Source organism: Pyrgilauda ruficollis, unplaced genomic scaffold (genome assembly GCF_017590135.1).
Source record: "Pyrgilauda ruficollis isolate IOZ18807 unplaced genomic scaffold, ASM1759013v1 scaffold11, whole genome shotgun sequence".
Lineage (NCBI taxonomy): Eukaryota > Metazoa > Chordata > Aves > Passeriformes > Passeridae > Pyrgilauda > Pyrgilauda ruficollis.
The window spans coordinates 855,483-879,180 of record NW_024509210.1 but is presented as its reverse complement, the minus strand read 5'-3'; the positions used below and the strand labels follow the sequence as shown (position 1 = coordinate 879,180).

At 44.6% G+C, this 23,698-nt stretch overlaps 1 protein-coding gene across 3 annotated transcripts in view; it reads right to left on the bottom strand.

Moving 5' to 3' along the window:
- PRKG1 (protein kinase cGMP-dependent 1) overlaps positions 1–23,698 on the bottom strand; it is a 353,067-nt gene that overhangs the window by 73,372 nt on the left and 255,997 nt on the right. For all 3 annotated transcript variants that reach the window (XR_005955720.1, XM_041474557.1, XM_041474547.1), the window contains exons 6-7: positions 16,723–16,800; positions 12,682–12,776 (exon numbers count right to left, since the gene is read on the bottom strand). Coding sequence is in view for 2 of the 3 variants with exons in the window: in XM_041474557.1 (XP_041330491.1) it covers positions 12,682–12,776; positions 16,723–16,800 (173 nt within the window). In the remaining variant the exon portion in view is untranslated. The remainder of the gene's footprint in view (positions 1–12,681; positions 12,777–16,722; positions 16,801–23,698) is intronic.

The following is a 23,698-nucleotide window of genomic DNA, read 5'->3' as shown; positions in this document are numbered from 1 at the left end:
GGGGGTGAAGTTCCCAAATATTTTATATCCAAAATTATACTGTGGGATGAGAAAATAAACCAGCACCTAGGACAAATGCTGAGTAACCTCCTGTAATAGTAATTTTCATCTTTATAAGATCATGTTCTGTATAAAACTCTAAAACCTTCCAGTTTCTTCTCAATTCTACAACTGCCAGCCTTTCATTTCATTACAGTCTGACTGCGGACATAATGGAATTTAGCAGGTGCCTTAAGGATGTGTAATTTACAACTTTAGACTTCAGGAATCAAGAACTGGATTTTACACACCCAGGGGCTGAGGGGGGGGAAAATTAAATATAAAAAAATTTGATGAATTTAAATCTCTGCCAGCCCCTTCAGCAGCCAGAGTGAAATTGCTTCATTAGAGAAGTTCTGCCACATAACCCTACACCACTTTTTCAGCCTGAACAAACCCAAGATTAAATTGAGATGAAGGTTGCCCACAGCTTTAGTGGTTTTAAATGAACTTATCCCTTTTTTTTTTTTTTTTATTGAATATAAACACAGCTAAACCTCTGAAAAAGTCTGTTCCATCCAAGACGCGCAACTCAAAGTCTGTTCCATCCAAGACGCGCAACTCAACAATTCCCACCCCTCCTTTTGGATTTGGAACAATCTGTGGTGAAATTCCTGGGAGAATCACTGACACCTTGCTCCAAACAGCAAAAGCCTGCAGAGACCTCGGTGACAAGCATAAATTTAAAGAAATGAATACAGGAAATTTAATTATTGACAGCTAATCTGCACTTTTTAGGGCATCTCAAAGCCTGGGCAGCTCTGTGGGTCTTTACTGGGAATTTCTCCCACGTTCATGAGCTTCTGGAAGAAGCCTCAGGATACTTTTTAGAGTGCAATAAATGGGGGTGGGATGTCAAAATCACCAGTGGAAAGGTTGGATGGAGGCAGGTCACGGAGGCAAAGAGGAAGAGTTGGGGTTTGAGGCAAGAAAAGTGAGGAGTCAGGACCCAAACTAAAGGGTCAAAGCAATCCTGACAGATAACAGCAATTCCAGAGCAGCCTCACAGTATCCAGCCAGAAAACCTCTGGAGGGTTTTGCCACACGGAAATCTTGAGACTTTCTATATCGAGAACCCTCTTGCTGGAAGAGAGGCAAATCTAGAAATGAGCTGTGAGACATCAGGAGAGAGGAAATGGGCTGAAAGTTCAGTGAAGAGAGAAAAAAAACGACCAAAAAAAAAAAAAACAGACAAAAAAGAGGAAACAAAACCCTGTAATCCCCAAGGGAGGCTGGAGAATCAACACAACTCTTCCATCACATGTAGGAAGAAAGAAGCTGGGGGTGCCAAGAGAAGGTCATAGCTGGCAGCTCTGAATTCCGCTGACAACCCTCCAAAAATGGATTGGGTGGTAGAGGAAACAAAACCCTGTAATCCCCAAGGGAGGCTGGAGAATCAACACAACTCTTCCATCACATGTAGGAAGAAAGAAGCTGGGGGTGCCAAGAGAAGGTCATAGCTGGCAGCTCTGAATTCCGCTGACAACCCTCCAAAAATGGATTGGGTGGTCCTGGGGTTTTTTTAGGAACGGCTTTACTTCAATCCCCCTAGGCCTGAGATCCAAGGACAGCCTCAGGCCCCAAAAAGTATAAATAAAAGCAAGTTGGGGGAAGCAAACTGGGGGTAAATGACTTCATTACCTGAAGCTGTAAGTGAAGGATTAACACAATATGTAAATGGACCAAACTTTTAATTGTCTGAAAAACTCATGACCATTGTCCATCTTGGGTGTAGCCTCATGGAGGCTTTTGACTGCCCAAGGTGTATCTATTGAAGACCTTTAATAAAAATCTGCTTTTATTCTGTTACTCTTGTCTAGCCTCTGTTCTAGGGAGTCACTCCAAGGCTTCAGGAGGATTAATGACAACGTGGTTCAGCCTAACAAAACGTGAGTGGGTCATTAAGCCCTAAGGGGAGCACTCCTAAACAAACAACCCCACCCCTCAGTGTGCAGCAAAAAGGGACTCTGGGTCTAGCCCACATGGACTTTACAATAAAAACCAGGCTCTCCTAAGAGCAAAACCTTCCCCAAACCCCACTTCTGGGAGCCAAACCCAAAGGAAGCCCCAGCTCCTCACACCAATCCTGGCGCTGTCACGGGAGCGCTGCCTCTCACAAGAGCCGTGCTCAGGCTGTGCCCTCACCTAAATTAACACCCAAATTTGGGTAGTGATAACACAGTTCACTACTTTTAAATGTTACCCCTCTCAGGGTGGGTATTCCCAGCCAGCCTTGCTGCTCTCCAAGATCCCAGTGGCCAGGCTGGCTCCAGGCCCCTGTTTGAAGTCACAGTGACACCGCACAGGGACAGGTGGGGACAACAGGAATCTGTTGGAATGCACCAGGGAATTAAAAGCTTAAGTGTATCTTTTGTGTCAACAGCCAGGGCAACTCAAAATGAGATCAGAGGCTGCCACTGAAAGTGGAGCTGTTGGAGCCTGATCTGCCATCACCAGCATGAACAGCCCCTGTGCCAAGTCTGGACATGGGTAAAATGATCCACTATGAGACTTAAAATTGATGTTAATAATCATTAAATTCAAAGCAGGGGACTGGTAGAGTGATGGCTGTAAAGAAATAGGAATGCATACAGTACAGGAATAGTACTCAGGCTATGAAAATCTGGGTGTTTAGGGAGGGAGGGTGAGGGGAACAGCAACCATAAATAAATCAGGATTATTCCCACATTGTTCCCTTGTTGGTATCACTGCCTGAGCCCCTGCCAGTGCCTAAAGAGGCTCCAAGGGAGATGGAAAGGGAGTGGGAACAAGGAATGGGGGGACAGAACAAGGGGAATGGGTTCACATTGACAAAGGGGAAATTTAGATGGGATATTGGGAATAAATCCTTCCCTGGCAGGGTGGGCAGGCCCTGGCACAGGGTGCCCAGAGCAGCTGTGGCTGTCCCTGGATCCCTGGCAGTGCCCAAGGCCAGGTTGGACATTGGGGCTTGGAGCACCCTGAGACAATGGAAGGTGTCCCTGTCATGGCAGGGGTGGCACTGGATGGGCTTTAATGCCACCACTGCCCCATGACCCCAAGTGCCACCTCCACACATCTTTTAAATCTCTCCAGGAATGCTGATCCCACCACTGCCACGGGTGCCTGTCCCAGTGCTTGACAACATTTTGGTGGAGAAATTTTCCTTGATATCCAACCTAAACCTCTCCTGGTGCAACCTGTTTCCTTTGGTCCCTTCGCCTTCATGTTTAAATTACAGCAAGCAAAATGCAAGGCATGAGCTGATATTATTCTGTATTTTAGAGGGGGAATTATTTTAATAGGGCTCTAATAGAGAACATTTGATTATTTATAAAGCACAGGCCTGAACATTTAATTACAATGGTGCCTTATAATGAGTGGGTCCTGCATCCCAATTCTAGGTTGCCGTGCAGAAAACTCCCTTAATTTGCTAAACTTAATAAATTACAGAAATTTTAAATGGAGTTCCAAAGCCTGACACACAAACCCAAATCCATCCTGGGTAGAAAAGGAGATTTGAACAGGAGCCACATCACAAGGTGCCGTTGTAAATTTAGCTAGAAATTTCAAGCTGATATCCTGTTTTTTGCTCTCTTTTCCCCTCTTCAGTTCCATCTTGTTGCAAACCTGCTCCAAGGGTTTGCTGACATGGATTATCCTGTCTACATCCCATTAATTAATTCCTACTCCTGCATCCCTCATAGGCATCTTCACTTGTTTGGGTGTTGGTTTGGTTTGTTGTTTTTTTTTTTAAAGGAAGTTAAGAGAATTCAAATTCACTGCTGCATTCCTCAGTTCCACTTAATGCTTACAAACTTGAACAGAGCTGGGGGGAGTATTTTGATGGAAGCATTTTACCAGGAAAAATGTGTGATTTCCTCACTGGAACTCTTGTTCAGGGGTTTTTCTCTCCTCTCATTAAAAATACATTTATTTCAGAGCATGCATTTTTTCCCCAACTAGAAACATTTTTCCTAACCATCATTTTGACACAAATATTCTCATTTTGAAATTCTAGGATAAAACATTTGGATCTAATAGTTGATGGTTATTATTGACAGCAAGGTATTGCTGCAGGACAAAAATCACGTGGGAATTTTTTTCCCCCCCATTGTTTCCTTTTTTCCTTTTGCACAACACAGGAATTACCTGCAAAAAATCATGAAAAAAAGGGAAAATAGAAGAGTTTGGAGCCTTCAGCCCTGCCAGGCTGTTTCACACCTTCCAGATGGGAAACACAAAGTGCAGTCCCAGGGTTTTGCTCTTTCCAGGAAGCAAGAACCAGATTTGACCCCTGAAATCTCTTCCATCAGCACCCATTCCACTCATCCCACTTCAGACAGGAAAATAAATCCTCCAAATTGTACTACTTAAAAAATTTCATAAATTAAAACCATATTCTTTTGATGTGAATGGTGCTCCAGCAGCTTTCTAAGCTAATAAATAGCAGTAATGTTTATTATTTCCTATGCATTCCTTAGTGCAGCAATTTTTTTTTTTTTTTCAGGCTCTGAAGGAACACAGAAGAAGAAAGATATTGGAAAAATTTTTGGAGGTGTTCACTGCAGCAAGAGCAAATATATGGGTAACTATAAACCTTCTGTAGTGCTGCTTTGCCCCAGACCCCTGGAATTCTGCCTTCCTTCCTCCATCTGGCAGACTCTGCTTGCCCAACATTAAATATATACTGTTTTTAATTTTTTTTTTTTTTTAACTCAACAGGAAGAATACTGTCTCTGGTCTTTAGACAACATCTTCAAAGGAAAAAAATCCAAAACCAATTTGAGTTCCTGGGCTATGACTCAGTTGGAGAAAAGCAAGAACAATTCATAAGCTGTGATTTTCTAAACCAGCAATTGTCTTTAAGACTCCAAACCTCTTGATTATTTACTAACTACATTTGAGTCATCAAGTTGGGTCCGAGTGTAGCTTCCCTACACAAATTATTCATGCCCTTTTTGTGAGGAGAAGAGTAGTAAAACTCTGATTTTTTAGACTCCTAGAAAGGCTTGGGTCGGAAGGGACCTTCTCTCCTAATGGCTCTTTTTCCCTGAGGGAGATTTGGGTTGATAAAAATATTTTAAAGGCAGACATTAAAAAGCTGAGAGAATTGGGATTGTTCAACAAAGAGAAGGGAAGTTTTGGGGTGACCTCACTGCGTCCTTCCAGTGCCCGAAGAGGACGACAGGGAAGGTGGAGAGAGATTTTGGACAAAGGATGGAGTGCTAGGACAAGGGGGAATGGCTTCAAAAAGACAGAGGGGAAATTTAGGTCAGTTATTGGGAAGGAATTGTTCCCTGGCAGGGTGGGCAGGCCCTGGCACAGGGTGCCCAGAGCAGCTGTGGCTGCCCGTGGATCCCTGGCAGTGCCCAAGGCCAGGCTGGACTTTGGGGCTTGGAGCAGCCTGGGACAGTGGAAGGTGTCCCTGCCCATGGCAGGGGTGGGATTTTCAATCTTTAAGTTCCCTTCCCACTGAAACCACTCAATGATTCTGATATTCAGTTTCTTTTTTTTTCTTAGAAAATAAATGAAAAAGCAAGGTAAATTTCTGTGCACCAGCCTTTCATTCCTGACCATCCCCATCCCTTCAGAACCAGAGGTGTTTCCATGAGGATCTCTTTGACCAGCCTAAGCTGGTACCAACTCTCTGCACAAAAATTAGGAAAAACCTTGAGATTATAAACTGAGCTGTTTGTCAGAACACAGAATTGCACTGTGGGTGCTGAGCTCCAGCTCTAAACCTCAATATAATATTTTATGTACATGATATTTATATAGAAATATATTACAACAGTTTTAAGACACAGCATTTTCTTTTCTATAAAAATTATGATTCTTGTTAATGAAAAAGTTGGGCTGAGTTCAGAAGATCCCAGAATGGTTTGAGCTGGAAGGGAGATCATGTACTTCCAGCTGCCTCACCATGGGCAGGGACACCTTCCAGAGATCTTCACAAGTCACTAAATGTGCCAGAAAATGTAAAGACAGTAGAGGAAAATTGGCTTCACCTGGCTTGTTGCCACATGTATAATCTCAGACAACAGACTCTAAAAATCAACAAGTCAACTGCACATCTGAGAACTTGGATTGGAATGGCCTCAAGCAGCAGATAGCTCATCCAAAAAGGCAAAAAAACCAAACAAGCACCATTAAAAGCCCCAACCTACTGTGGCAATTAGTGCCACACTTTAAAGTGAGCAGGAGGAAAAGGAAGATTTAAAAACTGCCTGAGGATATTCAACCCAGCAAGGATCAGAAATGATTAAAGCTGCAGCTCTGGTTCAGGATGTTGGTCAGCAATTAACTCTGGGTGCTGGAAATGCCACGTTTATGGAGCTTTGGGAGAATCCATTCTGTGTTGTGATTTTAGGCAGGAAGAGACAATAATATCAGTTCATTCCTGTGCAGTGCTCCCAAGCAGAATGCTGTGAGAGCCACCACACCTTGCTCTGCCCTCTGGGAAATGTCCTTCCCATCTCATTCTTTCATATATTGGCAAAAAAAAGGCCCAAAATCATGGAAATCAGCACAGAATTCCAGGATGGTTTGGGCTGAAATCTTAAAGCTCATCTTGTCCCAACCTTCTGACACATGCAGGGACATCTTTGACTATCCCAGCGTGCTCCAAGCCTTGGACACTTCCAGACCATGCTAGGATTATGCCTTTTGGGGATTCTACCATTTCCCTAGGTGCTCGGTTCCAATGCTTTATAACCCTTGTGGTGAAGAAATTGCTCCTGATGTTCAGCCTGAACCTCCTCTGGCCATTTCTTCTTCTCCTGTTGCTTGGTACCTGGGAGAAGGGCCTGACTTGGAGGAAGGGAAGCAAATCCATCGTGCTTGTAACACTGGAATCAAACAAACCACAAAGGGCCTGATGGAAATTCCACAATTTTGCAATCATAAACCTCCTCCATCTGTTCTTGAGCTGAGGGCGTTGAGGCCAGGCCACCCCAACAGCAGCCTGGGCAGGGCAGGGCCATATTTTCCACCATTTAATTGAATTTTTGCCATGGGGTGTCCTCAGGAGATCAATCAGCTCCAAGGCCCAGCTGCCACAGGAGGAGCTCCAGCCCTGAGGGGAGCAGATGGTGACACCATCCCCGTGTCACTTTGCCTCTCCACTTGCAGCTGTCCCAGCTTTGGAGCTCTCGCCCTCCAAAGCCTCTGGGAGGGTTTTGTTTCAGGGAATTGCCAACAGCTTTTCCAAAACCTGGAAAAGCTTCCTGTGCCTCAGGGCAATGGATCTAAATCCATCAGGGATGGATCTAAATCCATCAGGGCTCCCACCTCCTTGGCAGGGAAAGGGAAATAAAGGCTGAAAGATCTTCTGAGATCACCCAGTGCTTGCAAGAAGTGTAAAAAGCATCTGAGATAATGGATGACAAAAATTCCAGCCAGTCCTTGGAGACCATGTGTCAGATCCACAGTCCATGGGATACACAGAGAGCACAGGTGTTGGGAAATAGGGGAAAAACACCCTGGATTTATGGAAAAAACCCCAGTATTTAGCGATAAGGGTGGCAAAAATGCTTCTCAACTTGCCAGAGTTAGAAGGTTGGGTTTATTATTCTATTGGGGTTGTTTTTATTCATTCTCCTGCACATCAACACCTGAAGCACTGCTTCCATTTTATGGTGGTCTCTACATACGGGTACATCTCCATGGAGCTCCTGGCTGGAAAACTGCATTATCCTGGACTGCATTCCTACTGCATGGATGCTTTTAATTCTCTTTTCTACTCTTCCAAACTGGGAACAGGGAATGTCTCAGCATTGTGACCAAGGAATGGCTTCATGCCAAGAGGAACCAACCCAGGAGGGAATCTTTCCTCATTGTCCTTCCACCCCACAGCCCATTTTTCCAGCCCTTTCCCATCACAAATTCCATCTGCTTTCCTACACCAGAATTTTGCTGCTTCTCAAGCCCCTTCCCAACACTTTTTGATGGTTGGATGCCTTTTTCCAAAAACACAGAGATTGCAACAGAAGGAGCTGTGGTTCTCCTTGAAGAAATAGGAATTACAATGGAATTTTCCTATTTTTATCCTATAGGATAAATACATCTTTTATTCACATATATACCTCTGGAAATGTCACCCTGAGATGAAATTCCTGCCACATTTACATTTGTGTGCCTGCCTCTGTGTCCCAGAGTGACAAATATTTCCAATTCTCCATTCCACTCTCTTTTCCCTGGAAAAGTCAGGACAATGAGGTTCATAGGGCAGCAGATGAGAAGGTTTCAGTGGGAGCAGGGCATGGCAAGGAAGGTGTCCCATGAAAATGGGGTATAACCCTCATTATTCCTGGGAAGGTCAGTTTGAGGACATTGGAAAAGGATTCAGCCCATAAAAGCTACAGAGAGGAAGGGAAAAGGGAAAAAAAAAGGGAAAAGGGAAAAAAAAGGGAAAAGGGCTCCTTTCCAAGACAGCCAAGAAACTTGAAAAAAGCTGGAGAGGAAATAAAAGGAGAGAGCAGGACAGTAAGGTGGGGCACCTCAAAGGCTTCTAGATTTGGGTTATGAAGTTTTCAAAGAAACACTGAGCTTTTCAGTTATTCCTTGGGAAAAGGAGCAATGGAAAGGTCAGGTCAGTCCAGCAGTGGCATCACTGAAGGACACAGAAGGAAAGTGGGAATTAGAGCAGGGAGCAGAGGAGCAGGAGTGGGGTGATCCCAGCACCTCTTACAGAATTAATATAGATTTAATAAAAAATAATTAATTTTGGAGTCAGACTCAAGAAAAACCCTCTATAAGAAAAGGAACAAAGTCCTACTTCTATTGATGTCTAGTTCTCAGCCTTTTAAAAAGCTTTTGGCATTAAATTCAGCTCCGACATGAACTTCTGAATAAAGAGAGCTCTGACATCACCAGCTGCAATCCTGATTGGATTATTCCTGATGTGATATTTCCCATGTGCATTCCCATGCTTTTCTAGTCATTGACGTCAACATCCATCAGAGCAACTCCCACTGTTTCAGGTGGGAAATATGGTGTCAGGTTTCTGCCATGGTCAGAACACAAATTGTCCTGTTGACATACCTACCCATATCCATGGATATTGTTTTATTGTTCCAGGAAATTATCAGGGCACAAATCATGCCCCAGGGATTTGGGACAAGTAGAGGAGAGCTGATTTCTGTAACTTAGAGAAAATAACTACCAGAAATGGAGATGTAAATGGGAAATAGCACAAATTTTCTTGGAAGCAGATGTGTTGTCCCAGGAGGACCAGCTACTACCATTTTCATTTTCAGATCAAGAATGTAACAAAAAAAAACAGATCTAAATCAGTCCCAGTTATCACTGCTGGTGTCACCAGGGCAAAGAACCTCCTGCACAACCCAAAGACCACAATTCCTTCTTCTTCCTACACACCACAAACACATTTTGCAAAGAATCAATTTTAAAAAAATGTGTATTTTAGTCTTTACAAAGCAGCAGGATGATGGGAGGGCACTCTTTGCCTGGGGGCTCTCAGTGTCAAACAGGAGCTTCCTCCAGCAGTTCCATCCATGACCTGAACTGCCATGACCATGGTGGAGGGACAGCTTCCCAAACTCCCACACCTTTTCCATATGCCATGCCTTAAGATAATCCATACAAGTCACAGGCTGGCTGAGGGGCCCAGGACAGCTTGGTGTCCCCCAAGTCCTTCCCCACAGAGCAAATAACTTCCTTATTTTTCAGGACAGCCCACAGGGCAAGTGAACAAACTCAGCGGTTTTTAGACTAAAACAGCATTAAAAATCTCCTCCTACAAGTGCAATAAAACGGCCTTAAAACCAGCTGCTCTTCTCATGCTAAAACATAAAATACGTTTGTTATAACTTTGTGCTATTCCTGTAGGTTTAAATAATCCATATTCCCATTGCTTTTCTCAGTAGGATACACCCTCATATTTATATTTATACATAAATACATCCAGTGGACACACACATGTTGTGGAGGCCCTGTCTCAGCTTCAGCTTGGGCTACCCACCCATATTCTTCCTGTTTTGCCACTGCCCAGGAATGTTTAGGGACCCCTTTTTTAAAAGCACTCACCTTAAAATCCCAGCTGGACCTCAAGACTTGGCCAGTTTGCTCAAAGCCTTATGAACCAAACTATGAATATTTCTATCAAACCCCTCCCTCTCCTGCTCCATCACCAGCTCTCCAAACATCAGCCCCCTGCCCTTGTCCACTGCTCCAGGTCCAGAACTCCTCCTGAATCCCAGAACCAGATGTAACCTACATCACCCAAACCCGTAGCCCCATGTAAATCCAATATATGATGGAATATGCAGCAGGAAGGATGCCTGCATGGAATCCCAGACTGGTTTGAGTTGGAAGGGTCCTTAAAGCCCACCCCATTCCACCCCCTGCCTTGAGCAGAGACACCTTCCACTATCCCAGGGTGCTCAGAACCCTCATTTTCCTAAAGATCTGCTCTTTGTCTTTTTCTTCCCCCATCATCCCTGCCACAGGCTTAAACCACATTTTCCATCCAATGGGATGGATGGCTCCTCCCAAAACATCCCTCTGGAAGGGGCTGTGGTGTGCTCCAGATGTTCTGGAGCAAGATCCAGCCATGTGAGGCCAGCAAGGCAGCACGCCCTAATTTATCAGCCAGTTTTAGTACCTGAGCCACACTGAGTTATTCACATTGAATTATTACTGAGTTTAGCACCTGAGATGCATTGAGTTCTCTCCCCGTGCTGGTTTGAAGGAACTTTATTTCCCTGCTGACAGAAATAATTCTTGTTTTATAATAAATCTTGATATTATGTTATTATGTTGATAAATGCTGTTACATAATAAATGTTTCTTTGCAATGAAGAAAACAACACCTGATGGTGGAGCACCATAAATTATGTTATGCTAGACTGCAAATTATCCATCTGCTGCCTCCAATTAGCCAGGAAGGTACGAGGGGGCCTGGGAGAGGATGTGGATCATCATTTCAAGACTTGCTCTGCCAGTGTGCAATGGGATACTGGCAACTAATGGGTGCCATCTGCTGTGAGCATGGAAAATGGGATAATGCACATCAGTCCCTGATGGCTCTGTCAGGGACATATTGCTGGGAGGGATTTGTTATCCCAGCTCCTGCTAGGCTGCATTGCTGCATTATTTTCTATCTTAATGAAGAAATGATTTGTAGCTCTTGTTTTATTCTGCACACACAAAATATATCAGGTTTTAATAAAGTGTCCCTTGGTCTGTAAGGGACCAAACCCAAACCATTCTGGGATGCCAAGTATTGCTAAGGCCCTGGTAAAGTTCTAAAAAATTAATCAAAGATAAAAAAGGAAAGAAAATAGAGTAAAAATTCCATTTTATCTCAAGCTCTCAGCCATAGCTGTATTTTACAGCAGTGGAATCATCCTAAAGGTTTCCCAAGTGGCCAAACAGAGATGTCTCAAACAATCCTGACAGAAACTCATTAATTAGCAATTTATAGAGCTACCAAATGTTTACAATACAATATTTACACATTATTCCATTTAAATTTCCTTGTAAGACTCCTGTGATTATCAGCAAATTGGAGAGATGGTTCTGGAGGAATTCTCTAGCAAAAAAAAAAAAAATTATCACAGAGTGATTTGGGTTGGAAGGGCCCATCCAGTGTCACCCCTGCCACGACAGGGACTCCTGCCACTGTCCCAGGCTGCTCCAAGCCCTGTCCAGCCTTTGAACACTGCCAGGGATAGCAGGATTGTGCTTTCCCTGCATGCTGAGAACATCCTCTCAAATAATTAAGTTTCTATTTCCATATTGAATATTCAAATGTATGCCAAGTATTGCAAATTAACCAATCTCAAACTACTCTATTTGAAATGCCAAGGAATTCCCACCCATGGGGATGCTCTGTCTCATCAGGGCTATGCAGGGACAGAATCAAAATCAGGATATTTGTTCAATAATTACAATATTTTGTAATTAAGGAAGAGATTCATAGATTTGAGGTGACTGATACGTCTCTGGCTGCCAAAAAGTGCAAGGAAATTTGGCCTTCAAATATACTGCCACCTTTTACAGGGGACAAGGATGTTAGCACAGCATCCCAAAAAAAGCCCAAGAGCTCTGGCACCCAGACAAACCCCCAGGAAAAGATGTTTATCCATGAAGATGAATGAGTGTCCCAAATTCCTGTCTTAATGAAGCCTATTTTTCTAGGCTGAATATGGATTTTCAGTTTCTCTCCTTTTAGCTCATCTCCAAAGAAAAATGTTTATACAGAAGTGCTCACTTACATCCAATTTCTGCCTCCAAAATCTCATATAAATACAGCATGGCAATTTGAACCCCCCAAACTTCCCTGCTTTCAGCCATCCACACCATCAGGATGACCACAGTTATCTTTTTCCATATAGGAATAACACTCCAGAGTTGCAAAAATCAAACTCTTTGAGCTTCCAATGGATGTTTAGGGAAGGAAGCGTGAAGATAAACTAATTTTTGATGTCCACAAGCAAAGGAAGGTCTACATTTGGTTGCTCAAGTGCAGAACAAGCCCATTTCCCACTGAGGTGGAGACTCCTAACACAAATCCAGTGATTCCAAAAGAATAAATCCACTCCCAATCTCCTCCCAGACGGCCAGAACCACCTGAAAGCTGCAAAAATCCTGGAGAAAATATCAAAATTCAATAAATACTTCATAAGGAGTACTTACCCTTGGAGGGCTTTTTCTCCAAACCAATCCCCCTTCCCCAGAGTGCGGAGAAAGACGGGATCTTCACTGGGAGAGTCCTCCCGGGTGACATTCACCTGTGGAAAAGCCAAAACCCCACAGGATTCAGGGAATTGTTAATTAACAGCTAAAACCTCTTTGTTCAAAGGGGAATTTGTCACCTCCTGGATCTGTCAGGAAAGGCTCCTCTGGGAACCATGTAATTCCCCAAAGTCCTGCACTCTTCCCTTGTCATCACCAACCAACCATCCAAGAAAATGAGCGGTGATTTTTCCTACTACTCCTGCAAAAACACACAGCTTTGGATTCTTTGGAAAGTTTTCAATTCTAAACGGCAAGTTGGCTGCACAAGCACAGTCACAGGAGAATAAAATTCCAAAAAATTTGCTGTGTATCTATCATCTATGGCCTAAGCTTCCATTAGCTTTGTTCCACATGGTTCCCAGCATTCCCAAGTTCCCTGAAGGGACAGGAAGAACACAAATCACCACCATTTTGACACAACTGAAGTGAACCAGTTTGGGGCACTGCAGGATGAAGTGTGACTCTGCTTTCCCGTTCAGGGAGGGGACAACTCCAGCTGAAGCAGAAATCAAATATTTCCGTATTTTTAACCAGAGCATTTGCACGTGGAAATTCCCAAAGCTAAAAGGTGGGATGTCAGGCACATCCTTTTGGATTCAGTGATATCCCGGTGTAATTTCCCTATTAAATTTACACTTGTGGCCTGCACCTTCTCCCAGCTCTTTAAGGGGTGGCAGAACCAGTGGGTTTGTGAGGTTAATGAACAGCACACGGTGCTGAACACCTCCACTGACTCATGGAAGGGCAGGGATTGTGGGATGGATGAGCCAGGAACAGCCCTGGACAAACAGAGGGAACTTCAATGAGATTTCAGCCCGTTTTCCATGACTTCCAGTGATCCCAAGCAAAGAGTGTTCAGAGATTTGGACAGAGTGACTTCTACCAGGTTCAAAGCTCTGAGACAGCCTCCAGTGGGGAACCTGCATTAAACTGTGGGTTTTAAAAGGAAAAGGGTGGGAAATGACACAGCAAGGCCATGCTGCCTCTGGATAAAGGCAAGCAGCACTTCTCAAGCAGAAGGGAATGAGCCATTTCCTTCCATTATTATTCCACAGATTCCAGCACACAGCATATTTGGAAATCACTTTGATTTCTGCTTGGTAGAACTTGAGGAAACAAGTTAAAATAAATGCACTAAAGGAGCTCAGGAGTGGGGTGAAGTGGGGTGGATGGAGCTGACAGGAAAGAAGGGAAAAAGGAATTTGGTCCTAAAAAGAATTATCAGTGGAGGATGAGCTGGAAGAGCAGAAGTTTTCTCAATATTCTGAGAGGAGTAATGGGCTCAGAAATGTAAAAAATTATCTCTGCTCACTTCAGCCTGGAGAACAGAAGGCTCCAGGGAGACCATAGAGCAGAATTCCAGGGCATAAAGGTAGAAGGGAGCTGGAGAATTACTTGGGACAAAGGATGGAGGGACAGGACACAGGAAATGGATTTCCACTGCCAGAGGGCAGGGATGGATGGGATATTGGGAATTAGGAATTGTTCCCTGGGAGGGTGGGCAGGCACTGGCACAGGGTGCCCAGAGAAGCTCTGGCTGCCTTGGGATCCCTGGCAGTGCCCAAGGCCAGGTTGGACATTGGGGCTTGGAGCAGCCTGGGACAGTGGGAGGTGTCCCTGCCATGGCAGGGGTGGCACTGGATGGGCTTTAAGGTCCTTTCAATCCAAATAATTCCATGACTCTGTGTGACTCCAGACACTCTGACGTGACAGGCATGGCAGACATTCCGTAAGGAGCTCTCACTGATCCTGCTCACGCTGACTGCAGACAGTGCAGGTGTGCTCCCAGGAGCAGGAGCTGCTGCCAGCATTTTCCTGCCTTGCTGAGCTGCCTGAGTCAAGTTTTACCACAGGACATGGGAGGTGATGTGCTCCAGCTTCTGCAGGTGCCAGGCAGCACACACTGACTCTAAACTCCTGTATTATTTTGTTGTAATTTATTCTGTGTTTCACTGCTGAGCCACTATCCAAGGCTGTATCCTTAGCATGGATTAATTATTACATCCATCCTATGCCAGGCATTAAAATTAAACTCTCTCCTGCTCCATCCACCCATCAGCCACTGGTGTCTCTTTTCCAAAGCAATAAGCTTGGAAGAGAAAACTGGGCAGGATTTAACTATCCCTGTGGGAATTCCTGTCAAGCCATCAGGTTCCAGCTGAGAGTCTGGGAATTTTTTAGCAAGTCCCAGTGCCTTGTTTTATTTTAGCTCCCTTTTTCTGGCCTGCAGCTGTCACAGCAAGATAAAGGAGCAGAGGCCAGGGCCAAAGCCAAGGAGCTGCTCCAGGAAGAGTCCAGGGATCTGGAGCAGTGGCCAAGGCCATGGGAGGTTTTCTCCATCATCTGGGTGAGGGTCAAGGGCTGCAGGCCAACAACTGGTATTCGGTTTTTACATTTCTTTGAAGCTTGAGGAATGTTGGAATGAGTCCAGAAGAACCACGGAGTTGTTCCCAGGGCTGGAGCCCCTCTGGAATCAGTCTGGGAGAGCTGGGGGTGCTCACCTGGAGAGGAGAAGGCTCCAGGCAGAGCTCAGAGCCCCTGCCAGGGCCTAAAGGGGCTCCAGGAGAGCTGGAGAGGGACTGGGGACAAGGGATGGAGGGACAGGACACAGGGAATGGCTTCCACTGCCAGAGAGCAGGGATGGATGGGATTTTGGGAATTAGGAATTGTTCCCTGGCAGGGTGGGCAGGCCCTGGCACAGGGTGCCCAGAGCAGCTGTGGCTGCCCCTGGATCCCTGGCAGTGCCCAAGGCCAGGCTGGACTTTGGGGCTTGGAGCAGCCTGGGACAGTGGAAGGTGTCCCTGCCCATGGCAGGAGTGGCACTGGGTGGGCTCTAAGGTCCCTTCCACCCAGGCCATTCCAGGATTCTGTGCTGCTGGGAAGGGATGGGATCCACCTGACCAAGTGGGGCAAAAGCCTCAGTGGCCAACACAGCTCCAAACACTTGTTATGGGAGGGAGATGCACCATCCCCATATTTTTCCCCATGAAACAATGGCGAAAGAAAAAGGATTTGAAGCTTGGCTCATGATTGTCCATACTCTGAGAAAAGAGGGAATATTATTTCTGAGTGAAGGGAAGTGAAAGGGCATCAAACCAACAAACTTGGGTTTCTGCAGGCTCTGATTAACTTCATTTCAAAAACTCCATGATACTCTTATTGGTCTGAAAAAGACCATTTTTTCCGTTTCTGCAGGCTCTGATTAACTTCATTTCAAAAACTTCTCCATTATACTTTTATTGGTCTGAAAAAGACCATTTTTTGTCTTACAATAAAAACTGGCTCCCAGAAAGTGGAAGATGATGCTGGAAAACGAGTTGGCAGCTGGAACTCACTGTGTATTCCCTCCAAAATCTCCATTCTGCTACGTGGAAAGAAGCCAAGTGTCTCTCAAGTGTATTAGGCAGGCTAAAAAAATTATAAATAATTGTTGAATAGAAGGAAGAAACTTGATCTATAAAATCCCATCAGCATTTTATGGGAAAAGAGGTCAAAAATATTTTCCCTGTGAGCGGTGGAAGAGAAACTTAGACCTTTTTTTCCTCTATGGAGAGAGGTCTAACATCCCTGCTTTTCTATTATTTGGAGAAGCTGGGAGGAAAGAGCCATGGGAATGAAGCCTGGAAGCCAGCCTTGGAAGTGGTATGCTTAGCAAAGAAATCATGGAGTATTGTAGGATTTATTTCAAAGACATTGAGTTTTGTGGTCATTTACCCAGAGACTCAACAACAGTTTCCACCCCAAAGTGCTTCTCAGGAGCACATGTGCAAATAAGAAAGGAATTTAATTTTCAGCCCTTCAGGCCACTCCTCCTTTCCTGACCCAGCCAAGGAGCTCCATTAAATGTCAAGTGCTGGCACATTTGTGCCTCGGGAGGGGAGAGAGAGAGCCTGGAGTGGGATTTTGGGAGCCCCTTGCCCTGGGAAGGTGTGAACTCACCTTTCCTTTGCTGATGATAAAGAAGGTGTCCCCTCGAGCCCCTTGGCGGATGATGTACTCTCCACTCTCGTAGTGAGTCTGCAAGAGGGAAAGGAACCACATGAAGATGAACAAATAAAAGCAGAGCCTGTTCTCCAGCCCACATTTTGGCAGCTTTGCAAGAACATCACCCAGGACCCCTTTTATCCCAGCTTGACATTGGCTGTGACTTAAAGATTGTCCTGTGGTAAGGAACAGAATAATTAAACTGGAAGCATTTGTGGCTTGCCCATTTTTCTTCTGGCTGTGCTGGTGCCAGCCTGTGCCCAGATGAATTATCCTCACAGCCTGAATCCATTTTTAGCACATCAACAAGACAGAGGAATTTCCAACAGGGAATAAGCTACATGAACTAAAATGCAATAAGAAGTCTGGTATAAAAATTTTCTTTTCCTCCTTTATTTTTTTTTTTTGTTGGTTTTGATGGTTTTCCAGCTTTGCTAGCAAGGGCTTTATTCAGCAAATAAGTTTTGCTTCTCTCCTGTTATTACAGTAGTTTAATCTGTCAATTTTTGCCTTATTTTGTGGAACAGTCCTTGGTAAATTCATGTCACAGCTTATCAATGCTGGCATCTAAACTTGTTAGGATACTTTCATCCCTTGTGTCACCCCATCAGAAGCAATGTGCATTTATACATCACCAAAAAACCCAAAAATTTTCTAAATCAAGACTTTCAATTGATATTTAGACCTCCCCCCAAACCATGGAATTTTCATCCCAGATGTTCTGCTGCTGCAAATTCAACTAACAGCAGGCTGGGGGATGCCAAGAGCTTCCCATCCAACTTCTCCTGCATCTCCCTTGGGATAAATGTATCTTGGATTTTTCAAACATCTCCAGGAGAGCTGGAGGTATTGGGTATTCTATCCCAGCCCAAATCTGGGACAAAATCACCCCAAAAATGCCCTGCATTCACTATCAGATCTTCTAATCCCAAGTATGTATAAACCAGGAATGACTGGAGCTAAAACGGAGGAATTAATCCAAATCCTCAAATTTGGTTAAGCTTGAGATTTTTTCCAAAGGTGTTGTGTTGACCTGAGTTTGTTTATTTATCTTTACACCTCAACCTTTTTATCATTTACAGACTGATAACAGAATCCCCAGCTTTTCCCATTTTCATGTGCCAGAGTGGGAAGAGGGAGGGGAAAAAAAGTCTGGAGGAGACCTGGACACAAACTTGCAGAGTTTTACTGCTTATGTTGGGTGTTTCTGGAGAGCAGATTTAAAGGGCACATTTTTGACCATCCAGGGTGAAATTCCTTGGAAGGGCCTGATTTTTGGAGGTGTTGGGAGCAGACCCCCCCTCAAGTGGAATTTTGTAGACACCCAAAAATCTAATTAATGAAAATACTGGGCTAATGGTTTCTAAATTTACGACAGGTAAGCCATATTCATCAGATACATCAATGGTATTTTTATATGATTTCTGGGCAATTTAACATGATAAACCTGCTCCCTAAAAGGCCATTTCTTGGTCTTGCTCACCAACTACCACCAGCACCTGCAGAACTGAGTCTCAGTCCTGCTGCTGTAACCAATTCCCACCCACAAGTTTTCCCAACCTTCCAACCCATAAATTCCACCCCTAATTCTTCCCAATCATTCCCACACATGGCTCTTCCCAACCTGTGAGTCCTCTCAAACATCCCACCCACAAATCCTAACCATTCCCATGCATGAGTCTTCCCAAACTTCCCACCCAGAACTCTGCCAAAGGAACGGAAGGAACACAAATTTGAGCTTCAAGCACCTAAAACTGCCTCTCACTTCAGCGTATTTTGTCTCCTCTTTTTTAAACTGAGCTCTAATCTCCACCAAGTCCTTCCAATATTCCAATCACATTCCTCTAGTCCTTCCTTGAGTGCTCAGAGCTTTCATTTTGCTTGACCTGCCCCTCACTGGTGCCTTTTTCCACGCCCTTCCTGCCACCCACATCCTCATGTTTATGTATTCCAAGCCATTTCTTCCACAGCTAATTCTGCCTGCAATTTTTTGTGCTTGAATCAACCCATCCTTCCCATTCTTTTGCAGCCCTCCTGCACTTAAAGCCTTGTTTTCTATCACAAATCAGCTCATCCATGTGCTTCACCCTTCTAATGGAATTCTTGCTACCTGCCCAGTGTCAGAGCACCATCCTGGGCAGGCAAAGTGCCCAAGAGCTCGTTCAGGGTACGTGGAAGTGGAAATAAAGACAAGGCTCTTGCTTTTAGCCCCACTTGAGAGGCAGCAATACCTCCTCAGGTAACTCTGGTACCATCAAAGATCTTTGAAGAAGCGTTTTGGCAAAAATTACAGAATCCCAGAATAACTGAGGTTGGAAAAGACCTCCCAAGACCATGGAGTCCACCTTGTCACTCATTCCTACCTTGTCCCCAGCCCAGAGCACTGAGTGCCACATCCAGCACTCACAGTGTGCCTTCCTGGGACACCTGCAAACCTCCCTGGGCAACTCCTGCCCAGGCCTGAGCAGCCTTTCCATGCAGAAATTCCTGCTGCTGTCCAAGCTGAGCCTCCCCTGGCACAGCTTGAGGATGTTTCCTCCCATCATGTCCCTCAGCAAACAGAGAAGCTGGAATCTTTCACAAAATAGCATTTCCAATCTAAATGAACAAAAGTGAAGCTCTTCCTCCATTTGAAATCCTCCATCAAGTAACTCCCATGAAAACTTTTGTTTGTCCAGTAAGAACAGCTTCTATAAAAATACCAGGGTTTTTTATTCCCTTTACTTCTATTGTCAGTTTTACTTAAAGTGAGCAAAAATATCCCAGCACCAAAGAGGGGGATGCAGGGAAGAATGCTCACTCAGCAGGTTTGAGAGGATGAGACATGGATAGGTATCCATGACCTGCTCCAGGTACCCCACAGCAGAACTACCAATCTCATGATTGAGTCAGATTGCTCTAAAAAAGGCAACCACCCCATTTCATGAAATCTCTCATCCTGTGCAGAATGTCAATGAGTGAATATGGATATTTCTTTGAGTGGAGAAATACCCAATGCAAGTTCTCTTCAGGAGAGACTGGATTTTCATGAGACCAACTTACATTGAAAATGGACAAAATTAGGAACAGTGGGGCCCAACAGCACCAAATTTTGTCAATAAATTCATTTTTTGACTCACAGTGCTCCCCAGAATGAAAATCTCCCACAGATACAGGACCCAAAGCAATGTACAAACCATATTTCAGAGACCAGCCCAACCCATCCATCTCAGAACAGTTAAATGTGTGATTAATTTCTTTGTCCCCAACACAACATCTCACCCTCCACACAAAAACCCTTTGCAACTCCAGACCTTCAAATCTGGCTGAGGACTTTGGCCCACTGAGCTTGGTTGATCAGTCACAAACTTCAACTGGAGCTTCTGCTCCCAAATACCAGCAAAAATGAGATGTCTGTCCCAAAAATGAGAGCCTGACCAGGCCTCATGGAGAAACCACAACTAAAAATTAGATGCTTGAGAGCTCAACCAGGCTTCACAGACTAAATATCAATTAAGCCTCATGGAGAAACCTCAGCTGAAAACAAGATGTTTGAGATCCCACCCAGGCCTTGTGGAGAAATCTCAACCAAAAACTAGATGTTTGAGAGCTGACCAGGTTGTGTGGAGAAATCTTGATCAGACCTCGTGAAAAAAACCTCAATTAGGCCTCATGGAGAAACCTTGACTAAAATTGAGATGTTTGAGAGCCTGCCCAGGCCTTGTGAGGAATCCTTGACTAAAAATGAGATGTCTGAGCTGGATCAGGCCTCAGGGAGAAACCTCCACTCTGGAGACCAACCCAACAGTTAAACTTGAGAAAAGCTCATTTTTCCTCCCCCTGGATGCCTCTGACTGCCGTGTTTATGCTGGGAATGTTTGGGAAAAGGTGGGAAATGGGGCGTTTGGAATGCTCCACGGGCGCCAAAGGTCCCCTCAGGGGAGCAGAGGCACAAAGGTGGCTTTGAAACAAGGACTTCAAAGCTGGAGCTGGGTTTGCACCACAAAAACCAGCGACAGCAACACAGGGTTGATGACAGCTCTCCATGTCCCACCCATTGCACCCAGGGTGTTTTTAAAATAAAATAAAAATAACCTAAACATGTTATTTTGCTGGCGCTTTAAAAAATATTCACAGAACTGTCAGTAAAACTCCAACAGAAGCAGCTTTTAGAAGATTTATTTTTCCTCTTCAGGATTTGCTGCCTTAAATGTCCTAAAATGACAACAGGTATGCAAACAAAATAAAATGGAAAAAAATATATTTATTTGCTGAAAATGCTGGAAAACCAAGCAGGTAAATATCAGTCTTCTCTACTGAACTCCTTAAGAATCACACAGATTTGTTTCCTGGTTTTACAGGGTGTCCTACTCCCAGGGATTATCTAAAAACGCTGTTGCTTGAAATAGCCAGAGGGGAGGATTATGTTTTTGTGGTACTCTCCTCTTTTATCCCTAATTTTTGACACATAAGACATCTCAAGACCCAAGCAGCAGCTTAACTAGAGGGCAACAAGTGGGAAATTAAAACACAAGGAAGATGCAATGATGAGGGGAAGAGAGGGTTAACTCATGCCCTTAATTCCATGACAATTACGGAACACAGAATTGAGAAAGGAGATGAGGAAGGGGACCTCATTGTGACCTTCTAGGACCTGAAGGGAGCCTACAAGAAAGATGGAGAGAGACTATTTCCAAGGGGTGGAGAGACAGGACACAGGGAATGGCTTCCACTACCAGAGGGCAGGGATGGATGGGATATTGGGAATTGTTCCCTGGCAGGGTGGGCAGGCCCTGGCACAGGGTGCCCAGAGCAGCTGTGGCTGCCCCTGGATCCCTGGCAGTGCCCAAGGCCAGGCTGGACAGGGCTTGGAACAGCCTCGGACAGTGGCAGGTGTCCCTGCCCGTGGCAGGGGTGGCACTAGATGGGATTTAAAGTCCCTTCCTACCCAAACCATTCCATGATCCTGTCATTTTCACTCAGCTGGCCCTAACTGACCTGCAATGTCCTGCAGCACTGTTTTTGTTTTTCATACTGATGCATTACAAACTTACTGTTCCTCCTTAAAGATACAGCTCTTTGATATCCCACCAGCACTCTGAGTATGTATCTTAGGGCAAAAGCTGTGCTGTGACAGTGACAGGAGCCTGTCTCTCTGTCTAATCCTTTTGGGAAACCTTTCTTCTGCACTGATTCACTGTGGCTCCTTAATGGGCTGAGGAAAACACTCCTGGGAATGAGCTGGACATTCTGGCTGTCCTCTCCAATTTTGCAGCCTTCTGCTTTTATAGGCTGCTTCCAATTTCCACAAAACCATTTCTGAGCAAGGCTCTTAATACACCTCCTAAGGGCCTGGTTGTGCATGGACGCAGCTCAGCTTCTGGAATAATACAAATCCTGGAATTCTAGGGTTGGGCATAGTTGGGACACATGAGGATTATTGATCCAACTCCCCAAGAGTAACTGCTTAAACTGCTTAAAACTAAACTATGATTTAAGAGATGACTCCCCACAATGAGTTCATCTGTCCTTAACAAGGTGAAATCTGTGTTATATCAAGATATAATCTGTGCTGCTGAGGACTCGGGAACAGGGATTGCTCCAGGGAAAAGGAATCTAAAAGGATGTATGGGGACAGTAAAAAAAGGATATTTAAAAACTATTTCATTGAAGCTAAAGCAAGTACAGCCTCCACCTAATCTGTGGGATACACACTTAAATGGATAAACCAAAGGGGATAAACAACAGGGCTCTTCTGTTCCTGAAGTGCAAAGATGTGAGAAATGTTCCTAATTTGAAGATCTTTGGTTAAATGATTGCTTTAATTTCTGGTTGTTTCTTTTGGTGTTTGGCACTGCTGCGCCTTGCGGTGTGCTTAAAGTGAGCAAGAGGGAAGGAGATATGGCTGGCACCCTCCTGCTCTTCCTTTTTCTCAAAACCTCCTCCCATTTCAGTGTCTCAAAGGCAAAAAAACTTCCACAAACTGAGCTGGACTCAGCCCTCTCCCAGCTGACCTGCTGGGACAAGAGGAGATGGGAATAAAGTCATACAAATGGGAACTGTGGAAGAGAGAAACTCAACACATCCCAATTTAGAGCAAAAGACCATCTCCAAACTGTGATTTTTCCAACTCTGACAACTCCTCAGGTGAAATTGCTGTTCCTGAAACCCAGGCTGAATTTCCACCAGGAACTCAAGTCTTTTGCATTGAGCTGTAAACAATATAGTACTGTTGTGATAATGCAGAAGCTGCCTGAAGGTTGACTTCTCTCAGGGAAAGAAGCAGCAGCTCCAGATCTCTGGCACTTCCATGACCCAGAGCACACAGCTGAGCAGTTTCGTTTCCTTTTACGCCACCAAAGTCAAGGTCTTTACACCTGAATACCTAACCTTCACAAAACTCTCCCCATGCCAATTAACAGTGGATAATTAGGAGCATTTGTGAGCTATCAAAGAGGATTTATTAGGTTTGCCATAGAACAAACACAGCTCATCTCAGAATCCCCCTAAACCAGTACTAAAGCAGTACTAAGGAGAGGGACATGAACCAGGGATAAACTTCAATGGGTTCATCTCCTAGTCATGAAAAACATGACATTTTCCTTTTGGCTGTGGTTTTATCCCCTTTCTTTTCCATTCTATTGAACTTCATCCCAATTGCTGAATGCAATTTTCAGGGATAATTAAAAGGCAACAAGATGGATAAGGGACCATGTTTGGCAAATGCTGCCCAGGGTTCCGGCTTCCCAAAGGGAAGGTACACGAGATGGAAAGGGCCAGGAGCTCCTCCCTTCTGCCATTCCTGGAATGCCCTTGGCACTGGCTGGAGTGCAGGAGCTGGCCTGTGTGGGGGAGGATCTGTTGTGCTTCAAACTTTGCTCTTTTTTAAGGACTGCCTGCTGAGAAGAAACAGGAATGTGGGGAGGTCGAGGATGCTGAGAAAGCTGGGAAG